At 36.7% G+C, this 17,609-nt stretch overlaps 1 protein-coding gene across 4 annotated transcripts in view; it reads right to left on the reverse strand.

Moving 5' to 3' along the window:
* Nucleotides 1-988: 988 nt before the first annotated feature.
* epsti1 (epithelial stromal interaction 1) overlaps nt 989-17,609 on the reverse strand; it is a 54,939-nt gene continuing 38,318 nt past the window's right edge. The window contains exons 10-12 of one of the 4 annotated variants that reach the window (XR_015499294.1): nt 16,446-16,630; nt 4,232-5,631; nt 989-1,253 (exon numbers count right to left, since the gene is read on the reverse strand). Coding sequence is in view for 1 of the 4 variants with exons in the window: in XM_087267663.1 (XP_087123789.1) it covers nt 5,501-5,631; nt 16,446-16,630 (316 nt within the window). In the remaining 3 variants the exon portion in view is untranslated. Of the gene's footprint in view, nt 5,632-13,718; nt 14,343-14,490; nt 16,631-17,609 lie in introns of those variants that run through there. The other 3 variants (XR_015499293.1, XM_087267663.1, XR_015499295.1) reach the window with 3 other exon arrangements.

A 17,609-nucleotide genomic window follows, 5' to 3' on the forward strand; every position in this document is an offset into this window, starting at 1 on the left:
AACAAAAACTGAAGAAAATGTAGCTTCTGGGACATATTTGGAGCTCTACAGAAATGAATATAGTGGTACGTTTTCAGAATGAGCCTGGATTGTTTATATTTTTAATGGTTCTGATTGGCTGTGAGGGTTTTATTGTTCATCAGCAGGAAAAATATAGTTCTGACAGTGATTTCAATGATATTACTACTTTATACTGTTATCGTTTTGGTCTGAACTATTGTTTTATATTCTGATTGATTTAAAAATATTTTTATGTTTCTAGATATCGTTCTCTCTTCCTCAGTCAAAATCAACTGACAAAATTCACATTAATTATTTATTTTTTTGCTGGCACAATCACTTTAAGCCTGTCTGATCTTGTTTTATATTTCTATAGGCTACATTTAGGCTGCATTTCATGACTCATTCTCTTGACACATGGCTTTTGGAATAATAAAAGTGTGAAAAGGGCAACTCATACGAGTCTTAATCTAAAACCTCACAATGCTTGGAAAGTGGTCAAAGAGAAAAACAGAAGGGGTAATTTCATGGAGAATCATGATATTTGTCTTTTCGACACCCTTGGATAATGGACCCCAGATCTGCTGGGTGTATGCTGTGGTTTATTGCTGTCTGTAGATTTTATTATTTTTCCCCCAGAATTCTTGGGTGTTATGGGTAATGCTGTGACCTAATTCAAAAGGGGAACCACCCACAGGAAATCCCCCTGAATGCTGCTGAGGTAATCAGGGTCTTGCAGACCAACCAGCACTTCTGATTTGTGGCTCATCAGAGTTGTGTGATATGACGTTGCAGTACCATCCCTTTTAGTTTCAATGACCCAGAACAACACCTCTCGGAAACGCTTCTCTGTATTGTGTGTCAGAAACAACATGGTTTCCTTTGAGTTTGTGTTACCTTGGGAGCCCACTCTTTCCACAACTACCTCTCCAGCCCACACCCACAGGAAAACACACTCACAAAAAAAGTGCTCATCAAAAGACAGGGAAGCTGTCACAGGAAACGGCATTTTTAATGCAGTGAACACATTTACATAAGAAACTTTTCCTGAGCAGGAGCATGACTGATCATGGTTCAACAAAAACACAAGGTGGCTGCGTTATTGCTAATCACACAAAATCTAGCACATTTTTTCACTATAAGCAGAAAAAAAGGTCTTTGAAGAACTCAGAATGTAAAAGCTGATGGTAAGCTGAATTTTGGCCACCCATATATATACATATACACAGTTTGAAGTTTAATTATTAGCCCCCCTTTGAATTTTATTTTTATTTTTTTAAATATTTCCCAAATAATGTTTAACAGAGCAAGGACATTTTCACAGTATGTCTGATATTATTTTTTCTTCCGGAGAAACTCTTATTTGTTTTATTTTGGCTAGAATAAAAGCAGTTTTTAATTTTTTAAAAACCATTATAAGTTCAAAATTATTAGCCCCTTTAAGCTATATATATTTATTGATAGTCTACAGAACAAACCATCATTATACAATAACTTGCCTAAATTACTGAACCTGCCTAGTTAACCTAATTAACCTAGTTAAGCCCTTAAATATCACTTTAAGCAGTATAAAATGTCTTGAAAAATATATATAGTAAAGTATTATTTACTCTCATCATGGCTAAGGTAAAATAAATTGGTTATTAGATGAGTTATTAAAACAATTATGTTTAGAAATGTGTTGAAAAAAATCTTCTCTCTGTTAAACAGAAATTGGGGAAAAATAAACAGGGGAGGTAATTATTCAGGGGGGCTAATAATTCTGACTTCAACTGTATATAGTCACCTATGAAATTATAATATGTGTAAAATCACTAGCATTGAATGACACTAATATATAATCTTTGCAACTGTCAACCCTGGCAACAAGCTTTATGGTTTAACACAACATTTACAATACATTTAGTTATAAATAATAAGGATTTTAGAAAAACGTATTAAAAAGTAATAGGGCATTAAACTAGGGTTAGTTCACCCAACAATTTAAAATTAGCCCATAATGGGGCATATGCATACAGGGGTATATGCATTTCCCCCCATGATGTCTTTAAAATATGATAGTTTATTTTAACCCAGTTTTTTTTTAAACCCAGGAACTACCGTATACACAGTCTTTAATCTCGTTTTACGCTTGAACATCTAAAATAATGCTTAATCTATTTAACTGAACATATTGTAATTACATTACAACATCGATGCTCTAAAAGAAACTTTATGCAATTGAAAATAGTCACATTAAGCTTTCACCGGAAGTTTATCATTAGCTAAAAAACACTAGCTGTGCATATACCCCATAAGCTTACCCTTAAAACATACAACTTTTTTTTCCATCGATTCCAAGAGAAGTTATATAAAGAATTTATCTTCCAGTTCTACTATGCTAATAGTTTTTTCCCTGTCCAAAACGAGTCCAATAAATCTCATTTATCCATAATAAGTGCTTCACATTGCTACAGGGAGTAAGTAATGCTCTATTGTAGCAAACTAATATGCTTTTGAAAGAAAATAATCAATATTTATTAAGGTTCTGTGGCCTTCTTCATTTGATAATTTTCTGAGCATTTAGTACCACAAACTAGACGTTGTAAGTAAACCGTGGGCTAATATTTACATTTTGGGTTTAATTAAATCTTCGTCACAAAGTAAATCACCATCCAGCAACAAAGTAAATCACAATTTGACTAACCTAATTTAGTTTTTAAAACTTAACAAATTTTCAACTTGTAAACTTAGGCCATTTCCAAGTGTAATGTGTCAAATTTTCATGAACATAGTTTTTCCTGCCTTCGATTTAAAAGAAACTGAAAGCACTGTCAAATGCTTGCCAAATCAACAGGTTGTGGAAAAAGCCTCAGAATAAAGCAACGTAAGCCAATCAGAAAGGAGAAAACAGCACGCATGCTGACATCATTAGGCAAAAAGAGTGTTACTAAAGATTCTGAAAATCTTGGCCAGTTTTCAATAACGTTCGGTTTCAGTTACCACTGTGTTTTGTGGATTAAATAAGGAAATAGAACTATCCCATGAATCACTGTGAAATAAAAATTAAACTATTTGTCCGTATAAATTGATCTCTTAAGATTAATGAAATCACCGTTTTAAAATATTAATGTTAAAAATAATGCTTATATGTTTATCTGTTTTTAATATGTACCTGCAACTGCAGTTTTATATTATATTAATATGTTCCCAATGACTGTATATCTAAATCAGCAATTAGACAACTATTCTTACATTTTCTGTAGAATAAATGTACCATAAAACGTTTATATCAGTCACCTTAAAGATTCAAAGTTGATTATAGTATACCAATATATTTGCGGATTGTTTCCAATTGTCAATACAAATACAAATATATTTAAAATATAAATAGTTTGAGTGAAATTGAGATCGTTGGCAGGGCTTCATGGCAAATGGCTGCTTTAAAAAGTTTTACACTTATTTCACATGGCTGCCATTTAAAAAAAAAACTAAAGCGAGGCTGCGGTGGTTAGAAAACCTGGAAGTAGTGGATCAAGTTTACAAAGACGGACAGAAAATTAAAAGTTGCAATGAGTAGGAACTATACTTTTTTTATGGCAAAATAATCAAGAAACTTTCCTGCTATACCATGGCTGCAGCAGGCACAATGATATTGCGCAGTCATTATCCATTCAGAACAGACCAAATGATACATTTGGTCAAATGATAAATTTGTGTCAATTTCTCTTTGCTGATAAGATTTACAGGCAAGTACACAACAACATGACATCACGGACGCCATTTCTGTGTGACTTCAGGCGATACTTCCGGGTTTCTTTCCACCACAGCCTCGCTTTCGCTTTTAAAATAGAGATTTCCATCTGCAGACTGTAGACAAGAATAATGCTGTTAAACACGCTTATTGTTAAAACAGATTGCAATATTTTAGGGTGATGGCTTCAAAAAAAACCTTATATCACTGATTAACAACCTTATACATCAAAGTAGTTCTGTTTTTCATTGAGAAAACGAATGGAATTTTTACTTCCGGAACACAACTGTTGCACTCTATTTCACATAAACAGAGGCATCCTATTTGAATTCATGCATCATTTTAGCAGGAATCTATAGAGCATTCAGAAAGTAAATGATCTGTATGAAGATTTGGTTTTTCACTGTCCATCCCTATGGTGGATGAGTTCATAAATCCTCTAGTCTTTTACCTCATTATAAATTAGCCTTTGGATTTTGTGAGCGCACATCATTTAGCCTGTGAACTGTACTCAGGGGATCCATAAACGTTCCCGCTGCAGACTCAGATCTTAATTTATTGTTTTGATTTCTCTTCTCTGTGGCTAAATTTCAATCCATTAAGTGTCAGAACAAAAATAACAGCAAAACGTTTTTGTTTCAGTTCAAATGATACTAAAATGATTGTCTAAGCTCATAATCTTCATTATTTTAAAAGAAAAGATTACCCAGAAATTATCATTTGCACACAAAGTTACAATCATCCTGAGTTAACAATAACCAAATATAAGAAACCCTCCACTTTTTATGAGAAATACACCCATTTACAAACAGTTAAACTGTTGAGTTTTACAATAATAATAATAATAATAATAATTCCATTCAGCTGATATCTGGGGGTCTGGTGAGAGCACTTTTAGCTTAGCTTGTCCTATTTAAAACTTGACTATTTCCAGTAAGCAATTTTGTGTTTAATAGACATCTAATAGGTATCTAAACGTCGACAGCTTGGCTAAAACAAGGCTAAATTTGGGCTGTCAGTGAAAATCTAATAGACATATAGACAAAAATAGACTAGTCATCAAATAGACAGATAAGACAGACTTCATACAAGTAGTCTTTATTTCTGTTTACATGATGAGTAGTCTAGTTCTGGCCGATTCATAGACGTTTATTAGACATCATAATCACAGACAGCAACCAAAACAACTAAGTGGAGGAAGACATAAAATAGAAACAAAATTAACTGGGCTGGACTGGCAAGGTATATCCTGTTGCCCAAGATCACATGACCTTTATACAAAGACAAGCTCACCAAAGCCTGCACATTTAAAACAAAAACAAAAAGACAAAAGAAACTTACGTGACAAGACAAGAGCAGTGCCTGGACTGGAATTAATAAGAATAATCAAACAAGAATAAACAAGACCGAAGAGCCCTAACACCTCCGGGACTATTTTTGGTCACTGTGTAATATCATTGCATGGTATGGCAGCAAATTTCCATCATTATTACACTGGAATGAGAGATCCTAGTATGGGATCAGAAGAGTCAAGCTTTAAATAGGAGAATTATGTAAATTGATAAAAAAAAATGATCAAGATGCTAATAGTCTAATCTGATTCAATGATTTATGCTAAGCTAAAAGTGATCCCGCCAGAACCAAAGATCTTCTGAATGGATTCAAAAATGGTGAAACTCCACTGCTTAACTATAGAGAAGTTGTAAATTGAGCCTATTTCCGTAAAACAAGTGGAATGTTCCCTTTTTATGGACAAAAATTGTTGATTTACACATTAAGCAGCTCAAATGCTTTTTTGTAATTGCCATTACACTGTATGACGATGTCTTCCAGCATATCTCGCTTGAAATCTGGAAAACGATTCTGAAGCTTCATCACGGTCCATGTATAGTCACCATCTACAAGAAACACAAAAACAAATTGTAAATGTACAAAAGTTCATATTGAAGCTATAGTTAACTTAAAAGTTGAAGTGGTTTTACACCTTTAGAGTCTCTTCTGATGAACACAAAAATACATTTTGAAGAATGATGATTGATGTTGAAAATTGATGATGGCACATATCTACTTCCATAGTAGAAAAACAACTGAAATTCAGTGGATATCAGCTACCAACATTCTTTAAAATATCTTCTTTTGTAATCAAAGCAACATCATCACTTGTTCCTAGAAACTGAAGATCCGTAGCCTCTCATACACATCCTTCCAACATTATTCAGCACAAGATTGACCTCCCTGCTGGTTCATCTGGTTCATGGAGCAGGACAGACAGGGTGGGAGAACTCGTCTCCACCGCAGAGCTTCTGCCAGCCTGTTCCACAAACAACGGCATCTTGATCCCACACTAAACCACACACTAATGGACAAAACTAGCACTATAGTAGACAGATGTCCCATGTACACAGATCCCAGGAATGCCGGATAGGTTTGAAGGCCATTGTTGGACACAAATCCCCAAATAGTGCAAAAAGAAGATAGATGGAATAAGGCAAACCGTGAAAGGATAGGAGAATACTTGCGGTGATAGTGGAAGCTGATAAAGGTATACATGTGGTGTTTATTGGCGTTTCTAATGCTGTGCTTTTAGAGCTGAGTGATTGGAACAAAACTGAAGGTGAAGAAGGTTTTTTAATTCTAGTTTAATGGGTTGAATCAACTGTAAGTAATCCATTTGTAGGCTGAATTTATGGGTGGGGTTTTTTGGGAAAATTGAAGTCATTATATTTGCAGTTACATTCAGTGATGCTAGTGGTGCAGAAATAACACGTCACCATTAAAAACACTGCATCGGTTTTTCTTCTTTGCTATTTTTGTCTACTTTCCAATACAAATACCCAAACATTCTTAAATCAAGGCAATCTAAATTATTTATGACATTAAGACTAGGAAAATTACTCAATAAAATAAAAATGGACACATTGGTTTTTCAGACTGATCTTCTCGAAAATGCATTTGTAGAAGTCTTCCCTTCAAAAAAATGTCTTCTACCAATATTTTTGTCTGGTCTGTTAGTCACTGCGTCAGATATGATTTTTGACTCCTAAAGTCTTTTAATGTCATGGACAAGAAACATGTCAGATTACACGGTGGTCTCGGACCAATCCTTGCTTGCCATCTTAAATCAATTGTTCACCCAGTTAAAATGTTCTGTTAATTTATTCACCCACAGGTCATGAAAGATGCAGGGGACTTTTTTCAACAGAATATTACAGAAGATTCATTCGTTCATTTTCTTTTTGGCTTAGTCTCACACCCATTCACCACAGAGGAATTAACCGCCAACTTATCCAGCAAATGTTTATGCAGCGGATGCCCTTCCAGCTGCAACCCATCTCTGGGAAACATCCATACACACTCATTCACACTCATACACTACGGACAATTTAGCTTAACCAATTCACCTGTAACACATGTTTTTGGACTGTGGGGGAAAACCGGAGTGGAAACCCATGCGAACGCGGGGAGAACATGCAATCTCCACACAGAAATGCCAACTGACCCAGCCAAGGCTCGAACCAGAGACCTTATTGCTGTGAGGTGACAGCACTACCTACCGTGCCACCGCATTGCTCCTATTAAAAAATATTTTTAGGTAAATCCGTGGTTCTTGGTAATTTGTATAATGGCAGAGAATGATACGTATATACACTACCTGACAAATGTCTTGTCGTCAATCCCAGTTGTAAAAGCAACAAATAATAACTTGACTTCTAGTTGATCATTTGGCAGATATCCCAAGACATATCTGAAGAGTGGAGAGGGATGCAGTAGAGAGACGCTTGAATCCCGGGAGTTATCATCTGTTTGCAGGCATCCGTGAGTCTCTATGCATTTGTGGGAGACTCCTGGAACGTCTGAGAGGCATGGGATGTCTGATTTAGAAAAGTGGCAGATTTTTCAGATGAATTATCTGTTGAACTGCAACACAATCCTCACAAATACTGCAGAGAAAGAATAGGAACCCGCATGGAGCCAAGATTCTCGAAGAAATCATTTAAGTTTGGTTAAGGAAAAATCATGATTTGGGGTTACATTCGGCATGGGGGCGTGTGAGAGATCTGCGGAGTGGATGGCAACATCAACAGCCTGAGGGATCAAGACATTTGTACTGCCCTTTACATTACAAACCACAGGAGAAGGCAAATTCTTCCGCAGGATAGCGCTCCTTTTCATACTTCAGCCTCCACATCAAAGTTTCTAAAAGCAACGAAGGTCAAGGTGCTGCAGGATTAGCCAGCACAGTCACCAGGCATGAACTTTATTGAGCATGTCTGGGGTAAGATTAAGGAATAGGCTTTGAAGATGAGTCCAAAGAATCTAGATGAACTCTGGGAGTTCTGCAAGAGTGCTTTCTTTACCATTCCAGATGACTTTATTAATAAGTGATTTGAGTCATTGCAGAGATGTATGGATGCAGTCCTCCAAGCGTATGGGAGTCATTCACAATATTAATTCTTTTTCTACTGCACCATGACTTTATATTCTGTTCTGTTAAGTCTATTTCTGTTAAGAGCTTACTGTCCTAATTAAATAATTCAAAATCAAGGGCATGATCATATTTTATTTTGGTAAAGTAAACGTAATCTAGAGGCCTGTGACTTTCATATTAGTCACCTAAGATACCAAATGATCAAACAGAAGTCAAGTTATTATTTGCTGTTCCTCAAACTTGAATAGGCGACAAAACCTTTGTCAGGCAGTGTATACAGTATATCATAGATACACACACATATATATATATATATATTACCCTATTGAATGGTTTTAACATCAGGACATAATAAAAAGAATACTGTAAATAGCTCAGGTGAACATGACATCTCACACCATGTCATTATTTACTGAACAAAAAAGCCAACAAATGTCACGGATGACAAATTTAGGACAACCTATGATTCAGATGCCTGTAGATCCACATTTTTTTTGCATCAATGACTTAAAGTAATCCTTTTCAATAAGACCTTTTCACTCTTTCAGATCATTCTGGAGAAGTTTTGGTTCTTTTGTACAGCTCTTGCCAAAGCATTTTATTGAGGATTAGCTCTGGATTTTGACTGGTCCATTGCAACACTTTTTTGTTTACTTTTCCAGCTGTTCTTTTGTAGATTTGCTGTGCTACTTGAGTTTGTGTCTTGTTGCAGGACCCGATTTTGAGAGAAAATGAACAAGTAAAAAAAAAAAAAAAACTTCCTTGTTTACTTTATCTTGAATGTGAAAAATGTGGTAAGACGTTCACATGAGAATCGTCAAGATATGTGAAAATTTGTGCACAGAGTGAAAGAAATGCAATATAGACAAATATTCTGATTATCAGATCATTGAGATGAAGTTGTGTTCTATTATGGCAATAAAAAAATATTTTACATTGAAGACATGCAATTTGTTTGTGTCAGTCAGAAAAAAAACACATTATTAAGGCGCTCATTCAAATTAAAATGCAAATTTATTACATTTATATTTAATCATTTGTTAGGTCACATCTTGAAAAATGTGTTGTTTAATGTGAATTCCTGAAAGACAATTGCAACACTGTTTTTGTTTACTTTTCCAGCTGTTCTCTTGTAGATTTGCCTCCTGTAGATTTGTACTTGAGTTTGTGTCTTGTTGCATGACTCAATTTTGGCTAAGCTTTAGCTGTCGGACAGGCATTGTGTTACCTGAAGGCTCCAAGGTCTTATTTTCCAAATTTTAAAGCTTCAGCTCATGTCCTGATATGAAAAATTGGAATTTCATAGGTTGTCCTAACACATTGCTTGAATCAACATCAGTCTTTTAATGTTTTCCAGAGTCACACAAATGATCTGAAATCCCTTCATTTTCAAAGATGATTTGGGAAAAGCCAAAGGTCACAGGGCGCCAAATCTGGGGTGTAACAGCGCTGAGTCACTTTAGTGATTTAATGGACTCGTTGCATTGTCCTTGAAAGCCTTCTGAATCATCCAAATAGTTTCCAGAAATAAATGTTTAAACTTAATTCAATATCTGATGCAGATTGATTGCTCTGCTTGCTCCGTCATTTCACACATGGTCAGTAAACATCCAGTAATATCATCATTGCCCATGAATGCCTATTCCAGTTAGATTTCCTTGGCTGCCAGGTTGCTTTCGAGACAGAGAACTCTATTAAGTCTTTCAGGGCAAGACTTTCAAGTCTTTTGGTTGTCGATTCAAGTGTAAAAATTAAGCCTTCCTTCACAATTTGTGCCTCATGATTGTTTGCATTGCTATCTTGGGATATGGCCATGATATACACTTTCCAACACATTTGTTTAAAAGGGACATACAGTATAGTGCATTGATTCAACAAGTTAATAAGTTGATTGGCCTGTTTTTTTTTCAGTGGGATTTTACATTTACTAGATTTACATAAGAATGAGGAAACAATTGTATCTGAGGCTCACGGTATGCCATGTGCTTTTCCTGAATGCTTATTATTCATCTATGATTAGGTACATCCAGATTTTCTTTTTATAGCACATTCAAGAAATAAACCGCTATACACTATATCAGGATACTGCAGGATTAAAATAGTGTTGCCTAATGTATACTACCAGAGCCATATTAAATTCTAAAAAATTAGAATTTTGTTATTAATTACTCACCCAAACCAAAGCACTGGTTCCGACTCATTAAAGTATTGATACAAAAAAAAAAAAAAGTCTTCAGTGTTTCAATTATCAAGCTAAGAGTTTTTTGTTTTTTTTTGTGCACACTTTTGTGCACTTTTCTTTAGTGTAGGTACAGTGCACACATTTGCAAGAGCATTGTGCTCTGTATACATGTCGAATACAAATGGTCTGTTTTGTTGGATGTTTTTGGCAGCTTTCCGGACTTTAAATGATTCGGGATTATTGCTGTTTATGGAGGAAAATGGGGTCTCACTTCATTTTTCTTTGACCAGGCAGTGTGTGTACAGTATATATTAAATAAGTGAATGCATTGAATATACACTTACTGGCCACTTTATTAGGTACACCTGACCAACTGCTCGTTAAAGCAAATTTCTAATCAGCCAATCACATGGCAGCTACTCAGTGCATTTGGATACTGTAGTTCAAACCAAGCATTAAAACGTGGAAGATTTAAATGACTTTAAATGTGGGATGGTTGTTGGTGCCAGGCGAGCTGGTCTGAGTATTTCAGAAACTGCTGATCTACTGGGATTTTAACGCACAACCATCTCTAGGGTTTATAGCAGTGTGGGCACAAATGCCTTGCTGATGCCAGAGGTCAGAGGAGAATGGCCAGACTGGTTCCAGCTGAGAGAAAGGCAACAGTAACTGAAATAACCACTCGTTACAAACGAGATATGCAGAAGAGCATCTCTGAACGCACAACATGTCAAACCTTAAGACGAATGGGCTACAGCAGCAGAAGACCACACCGGATCCCACACCAGTCAGCTAAGAACAGGAAACTGAGGCAACAATTCACACAGGCTAACCAAAATTGGACAATAGATGATTGAAAAAAAATGTTGCGTGGTCTGATGAGTTTCGATTTCTGCTGCGACGTGGATGGTAGGGTCAGAATTTGGCATCAACAGCAAGAAAGCATAGATCCATCCTGCATTGTATCAACTGTTCAGGCTAGTGGAGGTGGTGTAATGGTGTGGGGAATATTTTCTTGGCAAACTTTGGGCCCATTAGTACCAATTTAGCATTATGTCAACGCCACAGTTTACCTGAGTATTGTTGCTGACCATGTCCATCTCTATGACCACAGTGTACCCATCTTCTGATGGTTACTTCCAGCAGGATAAGGTGCCATGTCATAAAGCGTGAATCATCTCAGACTGGTTTCTTGAACATTAGTTCACTGATCCATGAAAATTTGTTTACTGTTCTCGAATGGCCCCCAAAGTCACCAGAACTCAATCCAAAAGAGCACCTTTGGGATGTGGTAGAACCAGAGATTCACATCATGGATGTGCAGCAGAAAAATCTGCAGCAACTGCATGATGCTATCATGTCAATATGGACCAAAATCTCTGAGGAATATTTCCAGTACCTTGTTGAATCTATGCCATGAAGGATTAAGGGAGTTCTGCAGGCAAAAGTGGTCCAACGCGGTACTAGTTAGGTGTACCTAATAAAGTGACCAGTGAGTGTATGTTTTATATTAACATAGAATGTTTGTAGTTACTCTTCATTCACCCTCTGAACTTGGTGATCACCAAGCCTCATAAGCCAGTTCTGGTCCTCCCTGTATCTCTACAGTGAGTAAGCCGAGCTTCAGCCAGACAAAAGGTCATTCTTGGTTTGGAGACAAAAACATCTAATGTTTCTGGTAATCAGAGACAGAGGTGTGAGTTTGAGAATCGGAGGACCTGGCTGACCCCAAACCTCAGCTGAGGATTCAACCTTTGGTCTTTCCAGTGATTCAGATGTAAGTGATGCTGAACACACAAATATAATGTGTCATTAGGCATCCGAGAAGATTTGTGGACTGTTTCATTGTGAATGGCACATTAGTCCCACACCATCACACAGCAGCCCACAGGCTCTGCAGAATGAAAAAGGTGAAGCGCTGCACATATGGAGCAAGATTCAGGCTGAATCAGACCATAGCTCATTTCCAAATCTCAGTTAGGAGGCTCAAACTGTGTCTGTGTAAATTATACAAGTTCCATACGTGTTTGTCAAAGCAAATTCAACAACTGTTCTCATTACCATTGTCAATATAAAGAACATTTAGTAAGAATAATAATTAATATTGGACATTAAAGTCAGAGAAAAGTTGGTAAGACTTTTATTTGTGTATGTTGATGTACTTCCAGCTGAAATAATATACTGAGTAGGGGGTGGAGCTTTCTTTTCGCGTATCATTCCTCAACACTAAAGGACTACCACTCAAATGTGCAAACAAATGGTCAGACTTTGACTGAAGATCACCAACAAACAACAACAAAAAGAATTCAGTGGATTAACTTGCATGGATTAATTGTTTACATAAGTGAAATTTTTGCCATATAACTCTATGCCTGCATAGGCTGATAGGTCACCTAATCTGCTCATGCATCATTAACTACATGGCGCAGGAGGTTTGTTGCTTCCACCTCGGCAGCCAATGAGCTCGCTTCTCATCAGCTTAAATGCTCCGCATTTACGCTGTTTAACTGTGGTGCGTTTTCAGAGACCCTCCTCCACCCCAGCTCCACCTGTCTAAGGTCTGCTGCGGGGGTTATGTATATATATATTAATATATATTAATACTCTCAGACGACATGTCTGTGTATATACTGGCAGTAGCAGGTCTCGGTACTTGCTCTGCCTTAATGATCAAAGCAGCAGCAATGTAACAGATCTATACTGCCAAGACCAAATACATCAACATTGCCATGTAAATATTCATTACCATACTAAATATCGAGAGTGTTCATGACAGAAAGTACAAAAATATGCACAAGCAAAATAAACAGTTTTGACTCCTTTAATATTAAAATGACCATGTAATCAGGCTATCAAATGAGAAATGTAAACTCTTTTTATTCACTATTACATTATTCTGCTGTATGATGCGTTATTTATTCATTGGTTTGTTTGTAATGAAACACATTCATTGGAGATCTTTTACACTTAATGCTCAAAAAAATTCAGTTTTTATGATGTTACTGAAAAACTATAAAAAGTGCACAAATTCTATAAAATTGATTCTTATTACTGTGGTAGTCCCTTAAAATAACTTTTTATTTAGCTTTAAAATGTCTACTTAAAATATATGTAAAATGTAATGCACATTAAGCAGTGAATAAGGTAAAAAAAAACTTCCTTGATCGATTTATCTTGATGTTAAAAATGCGGTAAGACTTTCACATGAGAATCGTCTGTCAAGATGCGTGAAAAATTGTGCACAGACTGAGAAAAATGCAGAAATGTAGACAAATATCCTGATTATCAGATCCTATTGGTTTTCACCACATCATGGAGATGAAGTTATGTCCTATTATGTCGATAAAAAAGGTATGGAATTTTTTTTTTTTTTTCAGTCAGAAAAGACGGATTTTTAAACCACTCATTCAAATTAAAATGTAAATTTATCAAATGAATATTTGTTTTGTGGTTTATGTTGTAAGGTCACATCTTGAAAGATTCATACAGAGAGATTTATAAGAAATCCCGAAAGACTCATTTTTAATTTCAATCAAAACTTACAGTAAATGTACTGCATAAAATAGGAGTGCCCAAACATTTTCTTATGAAGGGCCAAAAACCAAACTAGATTGAGGGCTGAAGTGACATATAGTTGCCATGGGACTTTTTTATTTATTCAATAATATTTAAAAATAGCTAAAAAAAAACATTGCTATATATTAACGAATACAGTATACATTTTTTTACGTTATATAATGGACTTATCTCATTTACAGCAGAATAGAGTTACACTAGTCAAGCTGCACCTGATTTTGCCTTGATTTGCTCGCAGATGTCTTCAGCATTGTCCTCAATTTGTTGATTGACAGTATTTAAATTTTTACTAAGTATTTATTTACGTATTTACAATGAACTTTTAAATGAAACAATTTCAGTTGGCTTGTTTTCAACCCAGGCTCATTCTGAAAACGTACCTCTATATACATTTCTGTAGACCACCAAATACGTCCCAGGAGCTACGTTTTTTGCAGTTTTTGTATTCGCCAATCCACAAGAGGCTGCTGTGTAAGCTTTTTCAGATCTCAGATTTATCTTGAAAGTGCCATTCGCAACTGCTCTTCTAGCGTAAATGCATCAGAGACCACTGTTGACTAACTGACTGACTGACTGATCGACTGACCCACCTTTCTCCTTCCCTAAACCCAACCAATTGTATTGATTGACCCAACTTTCCTAAACCCAACCAACAATTTTCAAAAGCAAATCAAAAAATTAAAAAAGCCCTCATCTGATTGTTACCACGGTTTCAGATTTTTCCACATTCTAATCCTGTTATTTTTCTTGTTTATTCAATTTTCACCAGACTCGAACACCATCATTGTGGTCAACTCCTCTCTGCGTCTTAAGTCTGTCGACATACATGGCGAGCTACTGGACAAACTGGTAAGCCGTCCATATGGAGGTAATCGGTCAGCTGTTAACCGTGAAAAGGAACGACATCATACCGGCCCGTAGCATTCGTTTTAAATTGCTCTGGCTACATAATTTGTGATCTCCAAAAAGGTATATAGAACTACGTTTTCAGAATGAGCTTTTTTTGTACTTCAGCAATACAACAAACAAAAATGGTTATTTTCAATTACAAATGACAATCTCTGTTAAAATCATTTGCCCTGACCCAGCCCATCATTCTTAATCTCTTTTCAGATGAGGTGGTGGGCCAAATCAAAGGTTACAATGGGCACACTTTGGCCCGCAGGCCGTTGTTTGGTCATCTCTGGTATAATGCTTAGTGTAATGATGAAATACTCGTTTTGTACAGTTACGTCAACAATAATTTATTCATTCATTCATTTTCTTTTCTGCTTAGTCCCTTTTTTAATCTGGGGTTGACACAGCAGAATTAACTGCCAACTTATCCAGTATGTTTTACAGAGCGGATGCCTTTCCAGCAGCAACCCATCTCTGGGAAACATCCATACACACTCATTCAAACTCATACACTAAGGACAATTTAGCCTACCCAATTCACCTGTACCACATGGCTTTGGACTGTGGGGGAAACCAGAGCATCATGTGAAAAACACATGAACGCAGGGAGAACATGCAAACTCCACATAAAAACACCAATTGACTCAGCCGAGGCTCGAACCAGCGATCTTTCTGCTGTGAGGCAACAGCACTACCTACTGCGCCACTGCGTCACCCCATTTTCATCAACAACAAACAAAAAAACAGCATCTAAACTTTCGAAAATTTAATAAGAACTATTGCAAAGGAAACTGTGGAGTATATTAGATCCTTTGTATATATACAGTAAATTGATTTGGGAATGCAGAATGTTCCTCCTACAAAGACTAGACTTAGCTTCAGAAGACCTGGAATATGGTGCATCAAATGCACTGCTTTAGGTACTTATAATGGTTAAAAACACATGCCCATTTTGGAAATTGCTGTGTGAACTGCCTTTTTATGGAAAGAGCCGTACAACAATTCTCATGTTATGTTAAAAAATCCTACAGCGACATGACGACATGAGGGTGAGTAAATAATACAGATTGATTTTCATTTCAAACTATTTCTCTAACCCACACTAGCACAATGCAAGTCAGAAGACAACATGGCACATTTCCAAGCAATGACAATGCTGCCAGACTGGATTTCGAAGAGCAAACCAATGTTTTTGCAGCAGTCACTACTTTGACACATTCAGACAAGTGATTAATCAGTCTGTGTTCAGACAGCCATGCCAATAATTCAAGTTTCTCCGAGGCCAAAAGAGTTTATTTTACAGCAGGCAATTCAGACCTCAAAACACATCAACTCGGGCTAATGAATTTCTTGCTTACTGTCACATAATTGACATTAACCTCTCAAAATGTAGGCAGATCGTATATACAAGGGAATCAAAAAGCATCACAGTCTCTGGTGTAGCGGGAAATTTTTATTTACACAACGTTTGATGCTGTCCGACAACGGGGGTGAGAGATCTGTTTAACATCACACACACGTGGAGGCTTTGAGATCTACGCAATGGAGACGTTTCCAGAGGTGCTGTGAAATGAAACAGACCTAAACACACAGTGCCATGGCGGATGCATATAAATCTTAAGACTCACCATCCTCCTCTGCACTGTCTGTATGGACCTGGGATGGGTTGCGTGATGTGGATAAAGCTGTATCCTGTGGTTCGTCATCCTCTTCCAGCCAGACGTTACTGCTTTCAAGGGTTTGGGTCACAGGTTCAGACACCCTGACACCTGAACCGCTCGCCTCCAGACGGTCAAGGAAGGCCGAGTTCACCCTGAAAAAGCAATACATCATCAGAACATTTTACTTAACTTGTTCTGAACACAGAAATTCTGATGTCTGGGACAACAGTGAAACCCTAAATCTAATTTGCTGTAAGTAATGCAATTATCTGTAAGTATACACAAAACATTAGGACTAATAATTTAATCAATTTAGGTCTTACATGAATAACACCTGCCTACAGTTTTCTAGATATGTTTTCTATGTTTTACTTATTACACAACTCTCTGGAATACTTAATTCTGATTGGTCAATCATGCCATTCCAATGTATGTTATGTAAGGGATTATGTGCATGGAGAGTTAAAACCTACAGTGGCCGGAAAGTGCAAAACAACCTTACAAAGCGTGAAACACTTTTACAAAGTTTGAGACAAATTTACATTTTGAAACTGTAAGGACGAACATACCAAGGACGAAAAAAATTTACATTTGTTTCGTCCAAAAAAAAGACGCAAAACACTTTTACAAGTCCCGAAACTAATTTACAATTACAGATTCCTTACAGAAAGGGAATGTACCACACACCGGAAGTGACATGGAATGTTCACTGGGAGTCCAGCGGGGAAAATTTTTGTTGTTGGTGAGCGCGGTAAATTCATGCTGTGGAGTACATGGCGTAAGCAAAGTTTAAGGTAACTGAACATGAACTGCGGTCGAGGGTTGTTTTTCGGCAAACACATGAGCAGCTTAACGCGGTTTTGCTTTACGTGTGGTCGGTGTTTAGAGTTAAAGGAAGCGGACCAGATGGAAACACTAGACATACTGAATCAATAGCTGCGTCCCAAATGGCACCCTTTACACTATGCACTCATGCACTATGTACTTATGCACTTACACACTCAACAGCATAATATATGTATGTAGTGTCGTCCATAATGGCACAATAATGATTTTTTACTAAGCGGAAATTCAAACCGTTTCCTTGATGACGTTTGACGGTTGCCAAATCAGTGAAATAAACAACCGAAT

This window comes from Danio rerio, chromosome 9 (assembly GCF_052040795.2).
Source record: "Danio rerio strain M-AB ecotype USA chromosome 9, GRCz13ab, whole genome shotgun sequence".
In the NCBI taxonomy this organism is placed as follows: Eukaryota; Metazoa; Chordata; class Actinopteri; order Cypriniformes; family Danionidae; genus Danio; species Danio rerio.